The sequence below is a fragment of the Lepus europaeus genome, chromosome 3 (assembly GCF_033115175.1).
Source record: "Lepus europaeus isolate LE1 chromosome 3, mLepTim1.pri, whole genome shotgun sequence".
Lineage (NCBI taxonomy): Eukaryota > Metazoa > Chordata > Mammalia > Lagomorpha > Leporidae > Lepus > Lepus europaeus.
The window spans coordinates 58,052,370-58,068,161 of NC_084829.1; the positions used below are offsets into that span (position 1 = coordinate 58,052,370).

The window sequence follows — 15,792 nt, forward strand, 5'->3', positions numbered from 1 at the left end:
AATCCAAATTCTCTCTCAGGGTGGTTGTTAACATCTCATCAGAGGATGTGGGTGAGGACTGTTTACTCACTGTATATAGTGTATATTAGTTATCTTAATAAACTGATTACTGTATGTCAGGCCCTTTAACAAGTGATTTTCAATTTAGCCCTCCTATTTACTCTGCAAAGTAGAGTTTGGACCCACTCACTCCTGGGATATGGTTCCTGATTTAATCTCCAGCTTCTGTTTTGGTGTGTTGCTATGCTGTTGATACATAGTAAGGTTTGAAATTGGATAATCATTGAAAGTAATTCCTTGGATTAGCAATCAAGAAAGCCAGACTGTCAATATATTATTGTGTGAATTTTGTGTAAGTTACTTAAATATACTTTGTTAAATATATTTAAAACACTTGCCTGTGCTTCTGCTAATGTTTATATATAAAATGCTTTATTATGAGACTTAAATTTTTATTGGAATAAAATACTTCATTTGAGATGATCAAACATATTTTACCAATTCACCTTAATAGTTTTTTTTTTTTCTTTCCAGTCATTCCTACACTGGCCAAGATTATAACACGCAGGGAAATGCTGGGAAGATTTCCTTAGATCAGATTGATTCGGTAAGCTCCATATCCTTTTTTTTTTTTTTTTCTTTTGTAAAAATTTACTTTATTTATTTGAGAGACAGAGTTACAGATAGAGGTAGAGCCAGAGAGAGAAGTCTTCCATCTGCTAGTTCACTCCCCAAATGGCTGCAGTGGCCAGAGCTGAGTTGATCCTAAGCCATGAGCTTCTTCTGGGTCTCCCACATGGGTGCAGGGGCCCAAGGACTTGGGCCATCTTCTACTGCTCTCCCAGTCCGTAGCAAAGATCTGGATTGGAAGAGGAGCAGCTGGGACTAGAACCGGTGCCCATATGGGATGCCGGCACTGCAGACTGCGGCTTTAATCTGCTGCGCCACAGTGCCAAACCCCTAGCTCATGGTATTTTGCACCAGTACTACCCTTATTACTGTTCATGGTCTCTGACACATGCATGTTGGTAATTCTTCCCATATCCTGGCTTTATAATTCCTTTGTCTGCTCACTTTTCCATAGTCATTTTTCCATCTCATTATGGCCCACCCTGAGCTCTGTCTTTCCCATTTCCCTTATTTAGAGTACAATCAAAGCCTCTTAAGTATTATTTCTGCCTTCATTCTTGTTCTCTTTGTTTATCATGCCTGTTAGTCTTCTGGTCAAAACCCACTAGTGGGTTTCTTTCCTGTTTAGGCTAAAATCCAAGCTCATTTTATGGCCTATAAAGCCATATGTACTCATCATCCTAATTGTGTTTTCTGCTCTATTCTGGCTGACTCACTATGCTGTAGCCGCATGGGCCTTATGCTGTCTCTTAGCACCCAAGTTCATTCCTTCTCAGAGACATTGCTTTCTTTTTCTTCACGGGAGCAGTCTTCCTGGATTGTCATTTGGCTGGCATCCAACTTCAAAATTCAAATCTGAGCTGAAATATTATCTCTTCAGATGAAATATCATCTCCTCCCTGGCTGTCCAGAGTAAAGTACCTTCTTTCATTCACACTTGATGCCATATCTCTGTTTTACTTCCAGAGCTTTTGGGATCAGATGTGTTGTCTATCTCCTCCTATTAATGTATAAGCTCTTTGAGGACAGGATTTTTGACTTCTTTGTTCACTGCCGTTTCCTCAAGGCTGTACATATACTATGTATTCAAATATTTGTCATTGAATGAGTAAAGAGTAATCAAAGAATTGAGCCAAAGGAAGCTGAAGCTAAATTGGGTCCTTTTATTATTATTATTATTTTATTCATTTGAAAGGCAGAGTGATAGAAAGAGGGGAAGACAGATCTTCCATACTAGTGATTCACTTCCCAAATGGCTAACAGTGGCCTAGGCTGGGCCAGGCCAAAGCCAGGAGCCTGGAACTCAAATTGGTGCCTCTGAAGTGGGTTGCAGGCGCCCAAGTTCTTGGATGATCTTCTACTGCATTCCCAGGCATGTTAGTAGGAAGCTGGAGCTGAAGCAGTGTTGTAGGGGATTGAACAAGTGCACAAATAAGTGATGCCAGCATTGTAGGCAGTGGCTAAACCTGCTGTGCCACAATTCTGGCCCCTGAATTGGGTCTTAAAGAACAATTCAGCTAGTTGTGTCAGGTAGGAAGGGTGTACCAGGCAATGCCAGCTGTTTGAGAAAGCTGAGTAGGTAAAAAAAAAGTAAAAATGACTGTGTGATCAGGGGATAGTAAATAACCCAGCTGGCTGTAGGGAAGGACTCCTTATTGCCTTGGGGACAAACTAGTTATTGCTTCTCCACCATCACAGTGATTCCATAGCATTTTTTAAAAAAATTATTTATTTATTTGAAAGGCAGCGTTAAAGAGAGGCAGAGATCGAGAGGGGTCTTCCATCTGCTGGTTCACTCCCCAGATGGCTGCAACAGCCAGAGCTGCGCAGATTTGGAGCCAGGGGCCAGGTGCTTCTTCCTGGTCTCCCATGCAGGTGCAGAGGCCAAAGGACTTGGGCCATCTTCTACTGCTTTCCCAGGCCATAGCAGAGAGCTGGATTGAAAGTGGAGCAGCCAGGACTCAAACCACGCCCATATGGGATGCTGGCACTGCAGGCGGTGGTTTTACCCACTGCACTACAGCGCCGGCCTTTCCATGGCATTTGATTTATGTCCTTGTTAAAGCCCTCGTTATATAATTTATTTTATGAGTTTAACTAGCATAATAGTGTGATAATTATGGTGCTTTTTCCTTTACTTGTCCTATTTAATGGAAAAAAGTTGCATTTTATTCATCTTCTTTTAAAATATTTATTTATTTGAAAAAGTAACAGAAGGAAAGACAGAAATCTTTCAGCCACTGGTTCACTCCACAAATGGCCACAGTGGCCAGGGCTGGGCCAGGCTGAAGCCAGGACCCTGGTACTCTACCTGAGTCTTACATATGAGTGGCAGGGCCCTAAGTACTTGGGCCATGTTCCTCTGGTTTCTCAGGCGCATTTGCAGGGCGCCGGGTTGTTAGTGGAGCAGCCAGGATTTGAACTGGCAGTCACATGGGATGCAAGCATGACAGGCTTAAACCACTGTGCTACAGTGTCGGCCCCATTTTATTAATCTTCTTGTTTTCTTAGTCAATACATATTCTGTTATGTATAATTGAAAAGTAGTTACCAGACATTTTGGAAATGTTTCATATTCATACTAAGGATATAGAATATTCATTTTTGTGTGTGGACTAAATACTGTTCAAGAAAAAAATAATCAGGTAATAGTATGAAGGAACAGAAATGATCCCATGATAATGAACTGGTAGACTTTCCAGTAGTTCTAGCAAGGAAGAATATAATTCTAAATGTACTAGATTGAGGATGGAAGATTTTAGAAGTTGTTACTCAGAGGATGAAAAGAAACTGAATGGTCACAAGAGGGAGCAACAAAGTCAGGCAAAGTGTGATCTGCTTCCTCTTTTTTATAAAGTAACTTTGCCAACCAGTGAGGATGGGGGACATGAGAATGTAAGTCTTAAGGACCATGTTTTAAGAAGTCAGAGCCAGTGCTGTGGCATAGTGAGTAAGCCGCCACCTGCAGTGCCAGCATCCCATATGCGCATCAGCTCTCTGCTATGGCCTGGGGAAGCAGTAGAAGGTGGCCCAAGTCCTCTGGCCCCTGCATCCATGTGGGAGACCCGGAGGAGTCTCCTGCCTCCTGGCTCAAGATCTGCACAGCTCCGGCCATTGCGGCCATCTCGGGAGTGAACCAGCAGATGGAAGACCTCTCTTTCTACCTCTGACTCTCTGTAACTCTGGCTTTCACATAAATAAATAAATAAATAAATACATCTTTTTTTTTTTTTTAAGTCAGAATGCTAATGAGACCATAAATGAAAACATTGAATTAAAAATGGGCAATGATGTTACATTTTTGACACTAGAGGTTTTTCTTCTGAATACTCATTTCCTTAGCGAATGCATTTGAATTTTCCATTTGATAGTCATTTCTCTTATTTTATGTTGTACTTTGTATTTTCATTATCTTAAAAGTTCATCTGTTACTCAAAGTTTGTACTTTTGAATATTTATCTCAGGGGAATGAAATTTCATGTTCTTATATGAGGATGTTTGTAACACCTTTATTTGAAATAGCCTCAAATTGGGAAAAAAACCCACAAGCATAAATAGTAAATTAAATTTTAAATGATTAAACAAATTGTTGTACCATCCATACCATGGCACAATATTTTGTAATAAAAAGTGAGCTTAGATGCAAGAATTTTTTTCTTGAAGAAGTTGTGCTGAGTCAAAAAAGCCAGTCCACAAACATTACCTACTGTATGATTCTATTTATAGAATACTTTTGAAATTACAAAATTTAGAGAGGTGGAATAGTTGCCAGGAGTTAGGGCATTTGTATGGGGGAGTGGGAAGGAAGATGGGGGTGGTTTTCAAAGAATAGCCGGAGGGATCCTTGTCCTAGTGGAAGTGGTTTACACCTTGAGTGGTGCGGTAATACATGCATGAACCAATACCTCTAGTAAAATTGTATATAATTAAATATATTCAGCAATAAGTGCACATCCAAATGAGGACATTTAATACTAGTGGAGTGTGTCGGTGTCACTATCTTTGTTGTGATAATGTACCATAGTTTTGCAACACATTTTCTTTGGCAAAATTGTATATATGATGTCTCTTTATATTATTTCTTACAACTGCATATGAATATATAGCTATTTCAAAAGAAAAAATTTAATTGAAAATATTTTTAAAAAGAAACAGGTGAAGTAAATTTTTATATTTTATTTAAGCCAGTTTATCCAGAATCTTATCATTTTGACATATAATCAATGTAAAAATATTTAGAAAAAAATAATTTATAATCACAGCAATATTATAACACTTCCTTATGGTTTTTGTTTTAGCTTTTGTTTTTCAATTATATTGACTTTGCAGTCATAACAAATATTTTAGGGGGCCTTGTAAATGTTGCATATAACAAATTTTTTTTTCTTGTAGTTTTCTACCAAATCCTTCCCACCTTGCATGCGTCAGTTACATAAAGCCTTGCGGGAAAACCATCATCTTCGCCATGGAGGCCGAATGCAGTATGGTCTCTTCCTGAAGGGCATTGGCTTAACGTTGGAACAGGCATTACAGTTCTGGAAGCAAGAATTTATCAAAGGGAAGATGGACCCAGACAAGGTAATTGTGAAAGATCAGAATAGTTGGGCAGGTGTTTAGCCCTGTGATTGGGAAGCAGGTTAAGATTCCGGTAAGTTCCATATTGGCATGCCTGGCTATGCTAACCTGCTCCAGCATTAGCTCCTGACTCCAGCTTCCTGCTAATGCAAATACTGGGAGGCAGCAAAGATGGCTAAGGCAGTTGGGATCCTACCACCCACATGGGAGACCTGGATTATTCCAGACTCCTGACTTAACTGAGCCCAGCCATGACCATTGTGAGCTTTGGGGAGTGAACCAATAGATGGAAGAGTTCTTTCTGTCTGTCTGTCTCTCTCTCTCTGTGTCTTGCTTTGCCTTTCAAATAAATAATTTTTTTTTTTTTTTTATTTAAAAGAGTTACCAGAGAGGTAGAGAGAGCACTTCAATCTGTTGGTTGACTCCCCAAGTGGCCGCAATGGTGGGAAGCTGAGCCAATCTGAAGCTAGGATCCAGGAGCTTCTTCTGGTCTCCCTGTGGGTTCAGGAGCCCAAGGACTTGGACCATTATCCTCCACTGCTTTCCCAGGGAGTTGGATTACCAGGGACTTGGATTGGAAGTGGAGCAGCTGGTACTTGAACCAGCTCCCATATTGGATACCACTGCTGCAGGCCGGGGCTTTAACACAATGTACCACAGTGCTGGCCCCTAAATAAATCTTTTTTTAAAAACCAAAAAGCTAAAAGGTCTGTGTTTGGACATGTTTCTTAAAATGTAGTTGAAAATTCTAAAAGATCAATGTCTTCAATTTAGATGAAATGAAACTCACGTATTAATTTTTTTTTTGATTATTTATTTGAAAGGCAGAGTCAGAGAGGGAGCAATAGAGAGAACAATCTTCCAACTACTAGTTCACTCCTTAAATGGTCACAATGGCCAATGCTGGTCCACACTGAAGCCAGGAGTCTGGAACTCCATTGGGGTCTGCCCTGTTGGTTTCAGGGGCCCATCCATGCACTTGGTCCATCATTCCCTGCTTTCCTAGGAACATTAACAGGGAGCTGGATCTGAAGTAGAGCAGCCTATACTTGAACCAGAGCTCATATGGGATGCCAGTGTTACATGTGACAGCATAAACTGCTGTTCCAAAATACTGGCCCTGACATATTAATCTAATATGTGCTGAGCAAAAGAATTGACAAGGAGTCTTCTCATATGTGGTCATACTACCTGTAGTCATTGTAAAACTAAAATTGCTTTCTGAGCTGTATGAGGGGTCTTCAAAAAGTTCATGGCAAATGCATATTATGGAAAAAGCTATACATACGTTTCAGAAAGCTTCACACCAAAATAATCTAATTTTTTAGTTCCATTTTACCACAGACTTTTTGAAGCACCCTTGTGTTTTTGTATGAATGTGTATGTATACATACATACATACATACATGTACATATGGACATACTGTGTTTTGTGGACACTGAGGTACTGTGACCAAATAAAGTAAAACAATTTAAAATGTCTTCCATTATGTCAAGCATTCTATTTCATAGAGTATATTTATAATGTTTTTTATAATTTATTTATTTGAAAGGCAGAGGGAGAGAATGCTTCCTTCTGCTGGTTAACTCTCCAGGTGCCTCTAGTGGTGCATGGCTGGGGCCAAAGGCAGAAGGCAGGAACTCAGTTCAGGTCTCCCATGTGAGTAACAGGAACCCAATCAGTTGAGACATCTCCTCTGCCTTCCAGGGCTTGCATTATCAGGATGTAGGAGTCCAGAGCAGTACTGGTTTTTGAACTTAAGTACTTGCATATTAGGGTATGGGTGTCGTAACAGGCATCTTAACCACTCGGCTAAATGATGCCACATAGAGCCTTTTTATAGAGGCAGTAATCACTATAAGTCCAGGCAGCTGATTTTCAACCTATTCATAAAATTGGTTCTCAATCCTTCTCTTTTCTTTTGAACAGTGCTGGCTAGCAGCATTTTTATTTAGAATTAGTTTCTGCACCCATCTAAGCCGTGGTATTATGGTGTATTTTTAATTATATAATATTTGGTTTGCATCTTTCTAAAGGAAATTACAGAACAAAGAATATTTACCAAGTAAATTTTAAACACTTTATTATATCTTGTATTAATTTTATTAGGATTGCCATAACAAAATACCACAGATGGGTTGGCTTAAACAACAGAAATTTATTTTCTCCCTTTAGAACCTGGAAGTCCAACAATGGGACTGGTGCTGTGGTATAGTGTGTTAATTAAGCCTCTGCCTACAGTGCTGCCCATTATATGGGTGCTCGTTTGAGTTGTGTGGCTGCTCCACTTCTGATCCAGCTCCCTGCTAATGCACCTGGGAAAGCAGAGGAACATGGCCCAAGTTTGTGGGCTCCTGTGCCCACGTGGGAGACCTGGAAATGCTCCTGACTCTTGGCTTCAGCCTGGCTTTAGCCCCAGGTGTTGAGGACATTGATGGAATGAACTAGTGGATAGAAGATCTCTCCCTTTCTTTCTCTTTCTTCCCTTGTTTTTTCTGCATTTCAAATAAATAAATATTTTTCAAATTATTTATTTATTTATTTATTTGAGAGGTAGAGTTACAGAGAGAGGGAGAGACAGAGAGAGAGGTCTTCCATCTGCTGGTTCCCTCCCCAAATAGCCACAATGGCTGGAGCTGGGCCGATCTGAAGTTAGGAGCCTGGAACTTCTTCCAGGTGTCCCACTCAAGTGCAAGAGCCATCTTCTACTGCTTTCCCAGGCCATCAGCATAGGGCTAGATGAGAAGTGGAGCAGCTGGGACTCAACTGGTGCCCATTTGGGATGCCAGCACTGCAGAAGGGTTCTTAACCTACTATGCCACAGCGCTGGCCCCATAAATCTTTTTTATTAAAAAAAAAAAAAAGAAAAGGGAGATCAAGATGTTATCAGGTTTCATTTTTCCTGAGACTTCTTTCCTTGGCTTTCAAATGGCCACCTTTTTACTGTGTCCTCCCATGTTTTTTTTGCTGTGTGTGTGCATTCTTGGTGTTTTTTCCTGTTTTATAAGGACACTAGGCATATTGTGTTAGGGCCTTCCGCCCTTATGACCTTATTTGACCCTGATTACTGCTTTGATGGCCCTGCCCCCAAATATGATGAATTTAGGAGAACACAGTTCGCCATGACTTCACTCAAAAAGCTCAGATCTCAGAGTGAGCATTGTGGCATAGCCAGCTGAGCCCCTGCTTGCCTGCATCCCATGTCAGCAGAGATCCTGGGACTGAGACCTGCCTTCTCTTCTGACCCAGCTTCCTGCTGATGTGCACCCTGGGAGGCAGCAGATTATGGAGTGAGCACTTAGGTCCCTGCCACCCATGCGAGAGACCAGGTGGAGTTCTTGACTCCTGGCTTCAGCTTGGCGCAGTGCCGGCTGTTGTAGTCATTTGGTTTGGGGGTGGAGGGGGTTGCCAGCAGATGGAAGATCTCTGTCTGCCTTTCAGATAAAATTAAGTAAGTAAATAAATAACTTACTTTACCAAAAAAGCTCATATCTCTTTATGATTTATTATAAAACATTCTTGTAATTTTTACAGATTTGTTTTCAAAGTTCTTATTGATAATTGAACATAAATTCTTAACTGAGTCACTTAATAGTAACAGTTTTTGATAATGTTTTTAGCATTCAATTACATGTTTTTTATTTTGAAGGTTACATGCTGTGATTATAGAAAATATGATAAACTAAAATTTATTTATTTGATAAATTTATCATTACCCCATTTGGAAATTTTTGTCAATATTTTAATCTTTCTAGTCTTGATAATTTTATACCATGGTATTTTTCCCAACTTTAAAAATTTATATTATAATAATTTCTTTATATTCAGTAATCTTTGAAAATATAATTTTAATTAATTACATTATATAGATTATATGATATATCCTTTGAAAGTGATATAATTTGTTTAATCTTGCTCTATTGGATATTTGATTATGTTTAATTTGACTGTATTATGAATGTTATTACAACCAGAATCCTGAGGATAATAGTCATCGATTATAATTCTTATTTATATCCTTTGTATGAATTAACCAGGAAGTAAAGTTATGTGATATGAAACTAGAGAGAGTTTAAGTTTTAATGTATATTATGAATTGACTATTCATCAAGCTATGTGAGAATCTTGCTCTGCTATTGATATCATCATATATTTAATTTTTTTAATTTTTATTAGGAGTTTGATGTGCTAAACAGGTAGACTGTCAGGGTTCTTCAGAGAAACAGAACTGTGTGTGCATGTCTGCTTTATTATAAAGAATTTGACTCATGATTGTGGAGGTTGAAATTCTAAAGTTCTATAGTTGACAAGCTGGAGAGAGCCAATGGTATAGTTCTTTTCTGAGTGTAAAGATCTGAAAACCAGAAGAGCCAATGGATAGTGTTACTGCTGTCCAAATGCTGGCAGTCATGGGGCCCAGGAAGAGTCGATGTTTCTTCCAAAACAGGGAATAAAGTGAGGTAGCCCTTAAAGGCAGTCAGGCAGGAGGGTCTGCCTTTTTGTTCTATGCAGGCCTTCAAATGATTGAATGAGGGGGGCTCACATTAGAGAGGGCAGTCTTATATGAGCTGCCAATCCGAAGTTAATTGCATCCAGACAAAGACTCACATGCCTAGAAAAATGTTTGACCCAATATCTAGGCACTTTGCTACCCAGTCAGGTTGACGTATAAAATTAGCCTTCACAGTAGATAATTATTTGTGAGCTGGGAAGAAAGTTAGGAGTAGTTTTAAATGGAAAGAACCTTTTCACTAGCATTTTAGCTTCATTTGTGCTCTGAAGTAAGAGAAAAGGGAAAACTAGGTTAAGCCAGTTAATGTTAGTGCTTATTCTCAGTAATGTATTGGGGTTGTCTGGAGAAACAACCATGTATTATGTGTGTATGTGTGATTTATTATATATATTATATGGTATGAGTATCTTTAGTTTGGACACTTGTTCACTGATCTGCCTTCTAATATGTGCATGTGGGATGGCTTATGTATCAGTGTCATCAGTATTTAACTTTTTTTATAACTTGCCAGGAAATTTTTCTTTCTTATGGGAGTTTAACTTTGCAGTGGAAAAGTAGTTTTTAGAAAAATTATTATAAAAGAAAATCAATAAATAATTTTTAGCTTTCTAGATAATATATATCAGTCTGTATTTTTATTAGTTTATTATTGATTACAGCAAATATATTTCAGCTAAAAGATTATAAATTACATTTATGGGTTATTATGACTGGTATTCTGCTGTTACATAGTCTGTATGTAAATGTTCATTTTTTTCTCAATGATCTCTTCTCACATATTTTTGCAATGAAATATAAAATAAGTTCTCTTCAATTTAATAATTATACATACTTATTAAGTGATATATTAAAATATGAGGTATTTAAAATTGTTGATCTAAAACATTACATAGAGTCTCTTATAGAATGTCTATCAAGGCTGAGTATTAGACATTTTTAAATAGTGCTCTGATCATAAGAGTTAAGTATTGAGCCTGGAGTTTGGAGCTTTGAACGTTTTGGAATAATAACTTCTGTCACTATGTTTATTTTCTGACAGCCAAAAAATGAAATACAGTAAAGAAATGGTAAACGTATTCAGTTTCAACCAGAATTATTCTTTACTATTTTTTCTGAATGATTATAATCTCTGGTTTCTTTGTTTGTGCTCATGTCTTCATTGTATTAACTTATTTGAGCTATGTTGCTGTGTGCATCTAAGCATAAATTATGAGTACTTGGGTATTTTGAGGCAACAGAAAAGGTATAGTGTCTCTAATATTTTATAGCAATAGTTGCTGCCTCTACTGCCTAGAATCAAATATTTCTCTATTCTAGCTCCTTTTTACTACAGCTCTGCTTGTCTTGAATTGACTGTCATCAGTCTGTGTGTCCTTCTGCTGTTTTTCCTTCCCTCTGCATGTTGCAGACATTTTTGTATACTTTTTGTCTGAGCTTATACTTAAATGTTGGAGGAGAATTTGCTACCTGTACTTTAAAGTAGTCTGAAACTGTATGTTGGTGTTTGTAAATATTCAGAGTATAAAAGTTAAAGTTGTCATTTCTAGATATTTTTGTATTAAGTTTAAGCATTTGTATTACAGTCTACAAAATTCTTTTATGTTGTAAACATTTTTGAATAGAAAAGTGATTTATGGAAATGACTTAAATTTCTGCTGTTCACTGTTAATTATTAAGAATTTACAATGTTTTCAGCACCCTCTGTGTATCCAAGAAGTAACCATCTATCTATAAAATGTTTATTCAGTGTTAACTTAGATGGGTTTTTTATTGTTAAAATTATCTTCATAATTTTCAGACTTGCATACATATTCCAGTAGATGGTGTTAATATACGAAAGTGCTACTTTTTGCAGCTCTCAGTTAGTTGCTAGTCAGTTATGTTATTAGAATTTTTGGCACTTATCAGTACCTCATATTGTGTGTTTTTATTCATTTATTGTTGTACCCTAAAGACAGAATGAAAGTTGCATTAAAGCAGGTATCTTATCTTTCTTGTTCATTGCTGCATATTAAGGCTCCTAGAACAGTGCCTGACTCCTAGTAGGCATATTGAGTAAGCTAATACAGGGAAATTTTAATATTATTTCTATAGAATTTACTTATTTTTTTCTATGTTGCTGAATATATAGCAAATTAATACTACCAAAAATAAAATTATGCTTTTGGCACAAAAATCTAATCTATTTTGGTTCTTTTTAGATAGAACAATATTTCTAATAAGCTACAGAATATTAAGTCATTTTTGTTGGTAGCCAAACTTGTTGTCTTCCAGGTATTTTTACTAAACAAACATATGACTCAAAAGATATACAACTATATAAGAAGTGATAATGAGTTATCATTATTCTGATTTAATGTCCAAACATTATGTACTTGATTACAAATATTTAAATAATATGTTTGTAATGTCAAAAATTTTTTTGTAAAAGTATAAAATATATGTATTTGTATAATATAGGCATACAGATATTCAAAGAGTTCACAAAATAGTAGAATTAATTTTTTTTTTTTTTGACAGGCAGAGTGGATAGTGAGAGAGAGAGAGAAGGGTCTTCCTTTTTGCCGTTGGTTCACCCTCCAATGGCCACTGCAGCCGGCGCATCGCGCTGATCCGAAGCCAGGAGCCAGGTGCTTCTCCTGGTCTCCCATGGGGTGCAGGGCCCAAGGACTTGGGCCATCCTCCACTGCCTTCCTGGGCCATAGCAGAGAGCTGGCCTGGAAGAGGGGCAACTGGGATAGAATCTGGCGCCCCAACCGGGACTAGAACCTGGTGTGCCGGCGCCGCAAGGCGGAGGATTAGCCTGTTAAGCCACGGCGCCTGCCAAAATAGTAGAATTAAATAAATTTACTTTGGTACAGAAATTCTGCAATTTATGCATTGTTTTTCTTGATACGTGTTCTCAGTGAACTTTTTTTTTTTTTTTTTTTGACAGGCAGAGTGGATAGTGAGAGAGAGACAGAGAGAAAGGTCTTCCTTTTTGCCATTGGTTCACCCTCCAATGGCTGCTGCGGCCGGCGCGTTGTGCTGATCCGAAGCCAGGAGCCAGGTGCTTCTCCTGGTCTCCCATGGGGTGCAGGGCCCAAGGACTTGGGCCATCCTCCACTGCCTTCCTGGGCCATAGCAGAGAGCTGGCCTGGAAGAGGGGCAACTGGGATAGAATCCGGCGCCCCAACCGGGACTAGAACCCGGTGTGCCGGCACCGCAAGGCAGAGCATTAGCCTGTTAAGCCACGGCGCCGGCCATCAGTGAACTTTTTGAAGACACATTGTTATATGCATATTTATTCCATCCACTTGGCATAGATCATTCAACAGATTTTTATTGAGTATTCTTTATAAACAAGTGCTGTTCTGAAGATACTGCAATAAACTGTGCAGATCTTATTAACAAATACTTTCCAGTCTCCTGGAATCAGTGGCTATTAAATATAAATGCACAGGCAGAGAAGGAAGGGAATTCCATGTTGAGGAGGTAGCGGTTTCAAAGGACCTTTGAGTGCAACCTATCTTGTTGGTGGTTGGAATCTGAAATGTACTGGTGTCATTGTGGCAAGAGATGAGTCCAGAAGCATAGGTTTTGTTTTGTTTTTATCTAATTATCAAAGGTTGACTAATTAGTAGGTTAGTAGGAACTGGTTTTGCTGGGGTTGGCAAAGAGGGGTTGTAGTCAGCTAGGATCAAGTTAGCTGAGTAGGGTCAATTGGTAACTGCAATTTAGTAGATATGTATAATTTCACACTTTGAATATTAAAATTGTGTAATATAAATGGGTTATTATTAAGGTTTACTGAAAAAAATAGTATGAATAGTTTCTACTTGGTTCAAATTAACTTGGCTTCTCTAAATAAGGATTTCTGTTGATAGGGACCAATGATGAATTAAACCCAAAAACCTTTTATGAATTAATTTGCTTGATAATGGGTTAAATTGTGGGAGATGGAGGTAACTAGAAAATTATAAAGAGTGATGATAGGGAAGGAAAGTGTTGTTGAGGTATGTGGAATAAGCAAGTTATTAGAGTAGGTCATGTTAAAGAAGATCAATCTTGAAATAGAATTTGAAGGAAATAAATGACAAGGGTTAACAGAGAGGAGGGCTAAGAAAAAGAATATACAGTGAATGAGGGGAAAGTAGGCAAGATGTCCACTCTCCTTAAATAGTTCTTATAAAAGACACTTGGCAGAATTTTATGTTTCTCCCATTATTTATGTTCATTCACTGAGACTTTTTGTTAGTTGATTTATGGATACTGTGGTTCTCTTCTTTCTCTCTCTTTTTAACATTTGTTTGTTTATTTGAAAGAGCTAGAGAGAGAGAATCTTCTATCCACTAATTCACTCCCAAGGTGGCTAGTAGGGGTAGGCCTGGCAGAAGCCAGGAATCAAGAGCTTCTTTCTAGCCTCTTGTGGATGCAGGACCCCAAGCATTTGGGCTATCCTAAACTGCTGTTTCCAGGCTATTATTAGAGAGCTGGTTCGAAAGTGAGCAGGCAGAACTCAAACTGCCACCCATATAGGATACCAGCGTTGTAGGCTATGCCACAATATTGGCCTCTGTTTTTATTTCTTGTAATTTAAAATTCTATATTTCCAGATTTTGGCTTCAATTTTACCTTCTGAGTATGTTTGAATTCTATTTTATGTGCTTGCACATTGTAGTAGAAGATAAGGGATTTCACTAATAAAATATCAGCCATTTCCTAGAGAACTTTCTGTTATAAATTATCTTGTCACAAGGTAATTATTTTACAGTATTCTTTACTCCAGAAATCTTAGTTGCATGCTGTTTTTCTTATATTTTATTGTACAGAGTATGAATTTTATGATACATTAAAAATCTTAAAGCCCTTTCAGTTAACACTATCAGTCGGACATTTGAAAATCATATTTAGATTGTGAAACAGTGTTCTTTGGATTCGTGAAGACCCTATAAGAGTTATTCAAAATTTTGAATGCCTTACTCCTGAAGTAATTTCTAGATTCCTGAAATAAATGCACAATGCTTTATGCAAATAAAACATATTTAATTAATCATTGTTAAGTTTCACACATATTTTTCTTACTTGCAATTACATATGCCAGTCTACCTGGGAAAAAGCTTCACCCTGTGTGTAAGAGATAAAATTAATCAGACTTCTATTTAAATATAAAAGCATATCACTCAATATTCTTTCACTTGGAACTTGGGTACTGAATCACTTCAGCCAATAGCTTTGTTAAGAATTAAATTGAACTGGATAATTATTTTCAATAAATTCAAAGCAATGTGTCTTCAATCAGATTGCTTACAGTGTGTTGTGAATTGGTTTAAGCTGATCCTATTGGATATTAAGCACAACATAGATTATGTGCCGTTTATGTAGCTGAAATTCCTGTCCCTGATGATAATGTACTTAAGGTCTACTATATCTTGTAGTAATTGGGTCAAGGAACATTTAGTAGTTTCAAAATTGTATCTTTTGTCCAAGAATCCAGTTTGCATCATGACGTAGAACAAATGTACATTGTTAATAATTGGTGAAGTGTGTATATATGTATGAAGTGTAGTAATCCTTACGTTCTTCCCTCCGCCATAACCCCCCCTCCCCCCACCTGCCTTAAAGACCAGTGAATCTCAGCATTAGCATCACTTAGGAATGTTTTACAAATACAGATTCTCTGAGACCAGCTCTAGGAGCAGAACCTACAGTTCCTGGTATAGTAAGACTTCTAGGTGAAATTAATGTGCACTGAAGATTACAAACCACTGTTTAGATATTATCCTTCTAGAAATCCTAGTAGGTTGTTGGCTTATCCATAATATAGTCATTGGAGGGGCTAGTTTGTTGCAGTGAATTAAGGCCACTGCTTGAGACACTGACACCCGATATCAGAGCCTGGTTTGTGTTCAGGCTGCTCTACTTCCAACCTTGATTCCTGATAATATGCATGGGAAGGCAATGGCAGATGGACCAAGTACTTGGATTCCTGCCACCCATGTTGGAGACCAGGATAGAGTTTCTGGCTCCTAAGTTTGGACTGGGCCAGACCTGGCCATTGCATCTGTTTGAAAAGTAAACCCACAGAAGAAAT

General features: G+C 38.0%; 1 protein-coding gene across 2 annotated transcripts in view; it reads left to right on the forward strand.

Moving 5' to 3' along the window:
• The window catches only part of PRIM2 (DNA primase subunit 2), a 333,865-nt gene that overhangs the window by 222,496 nt on the left and 95,577 nt on the right, over positions 1–15,792 (forward strand). For both annotated transcript variants that reach the window (XM_062186315.1, XM_062186314.1), the window contains exons 9-10: positions 535–607; positions 5,023–5,208. In XM_062186315.1, coding sequence (XP_062042299.1) covers positions 535–607; positions 5,023–5,208 — 259 coding nt within the window. The remainder of the gene's footprint in view (positions 1–534; positions 608–5,022; positions 5,209–15,792) is intronic.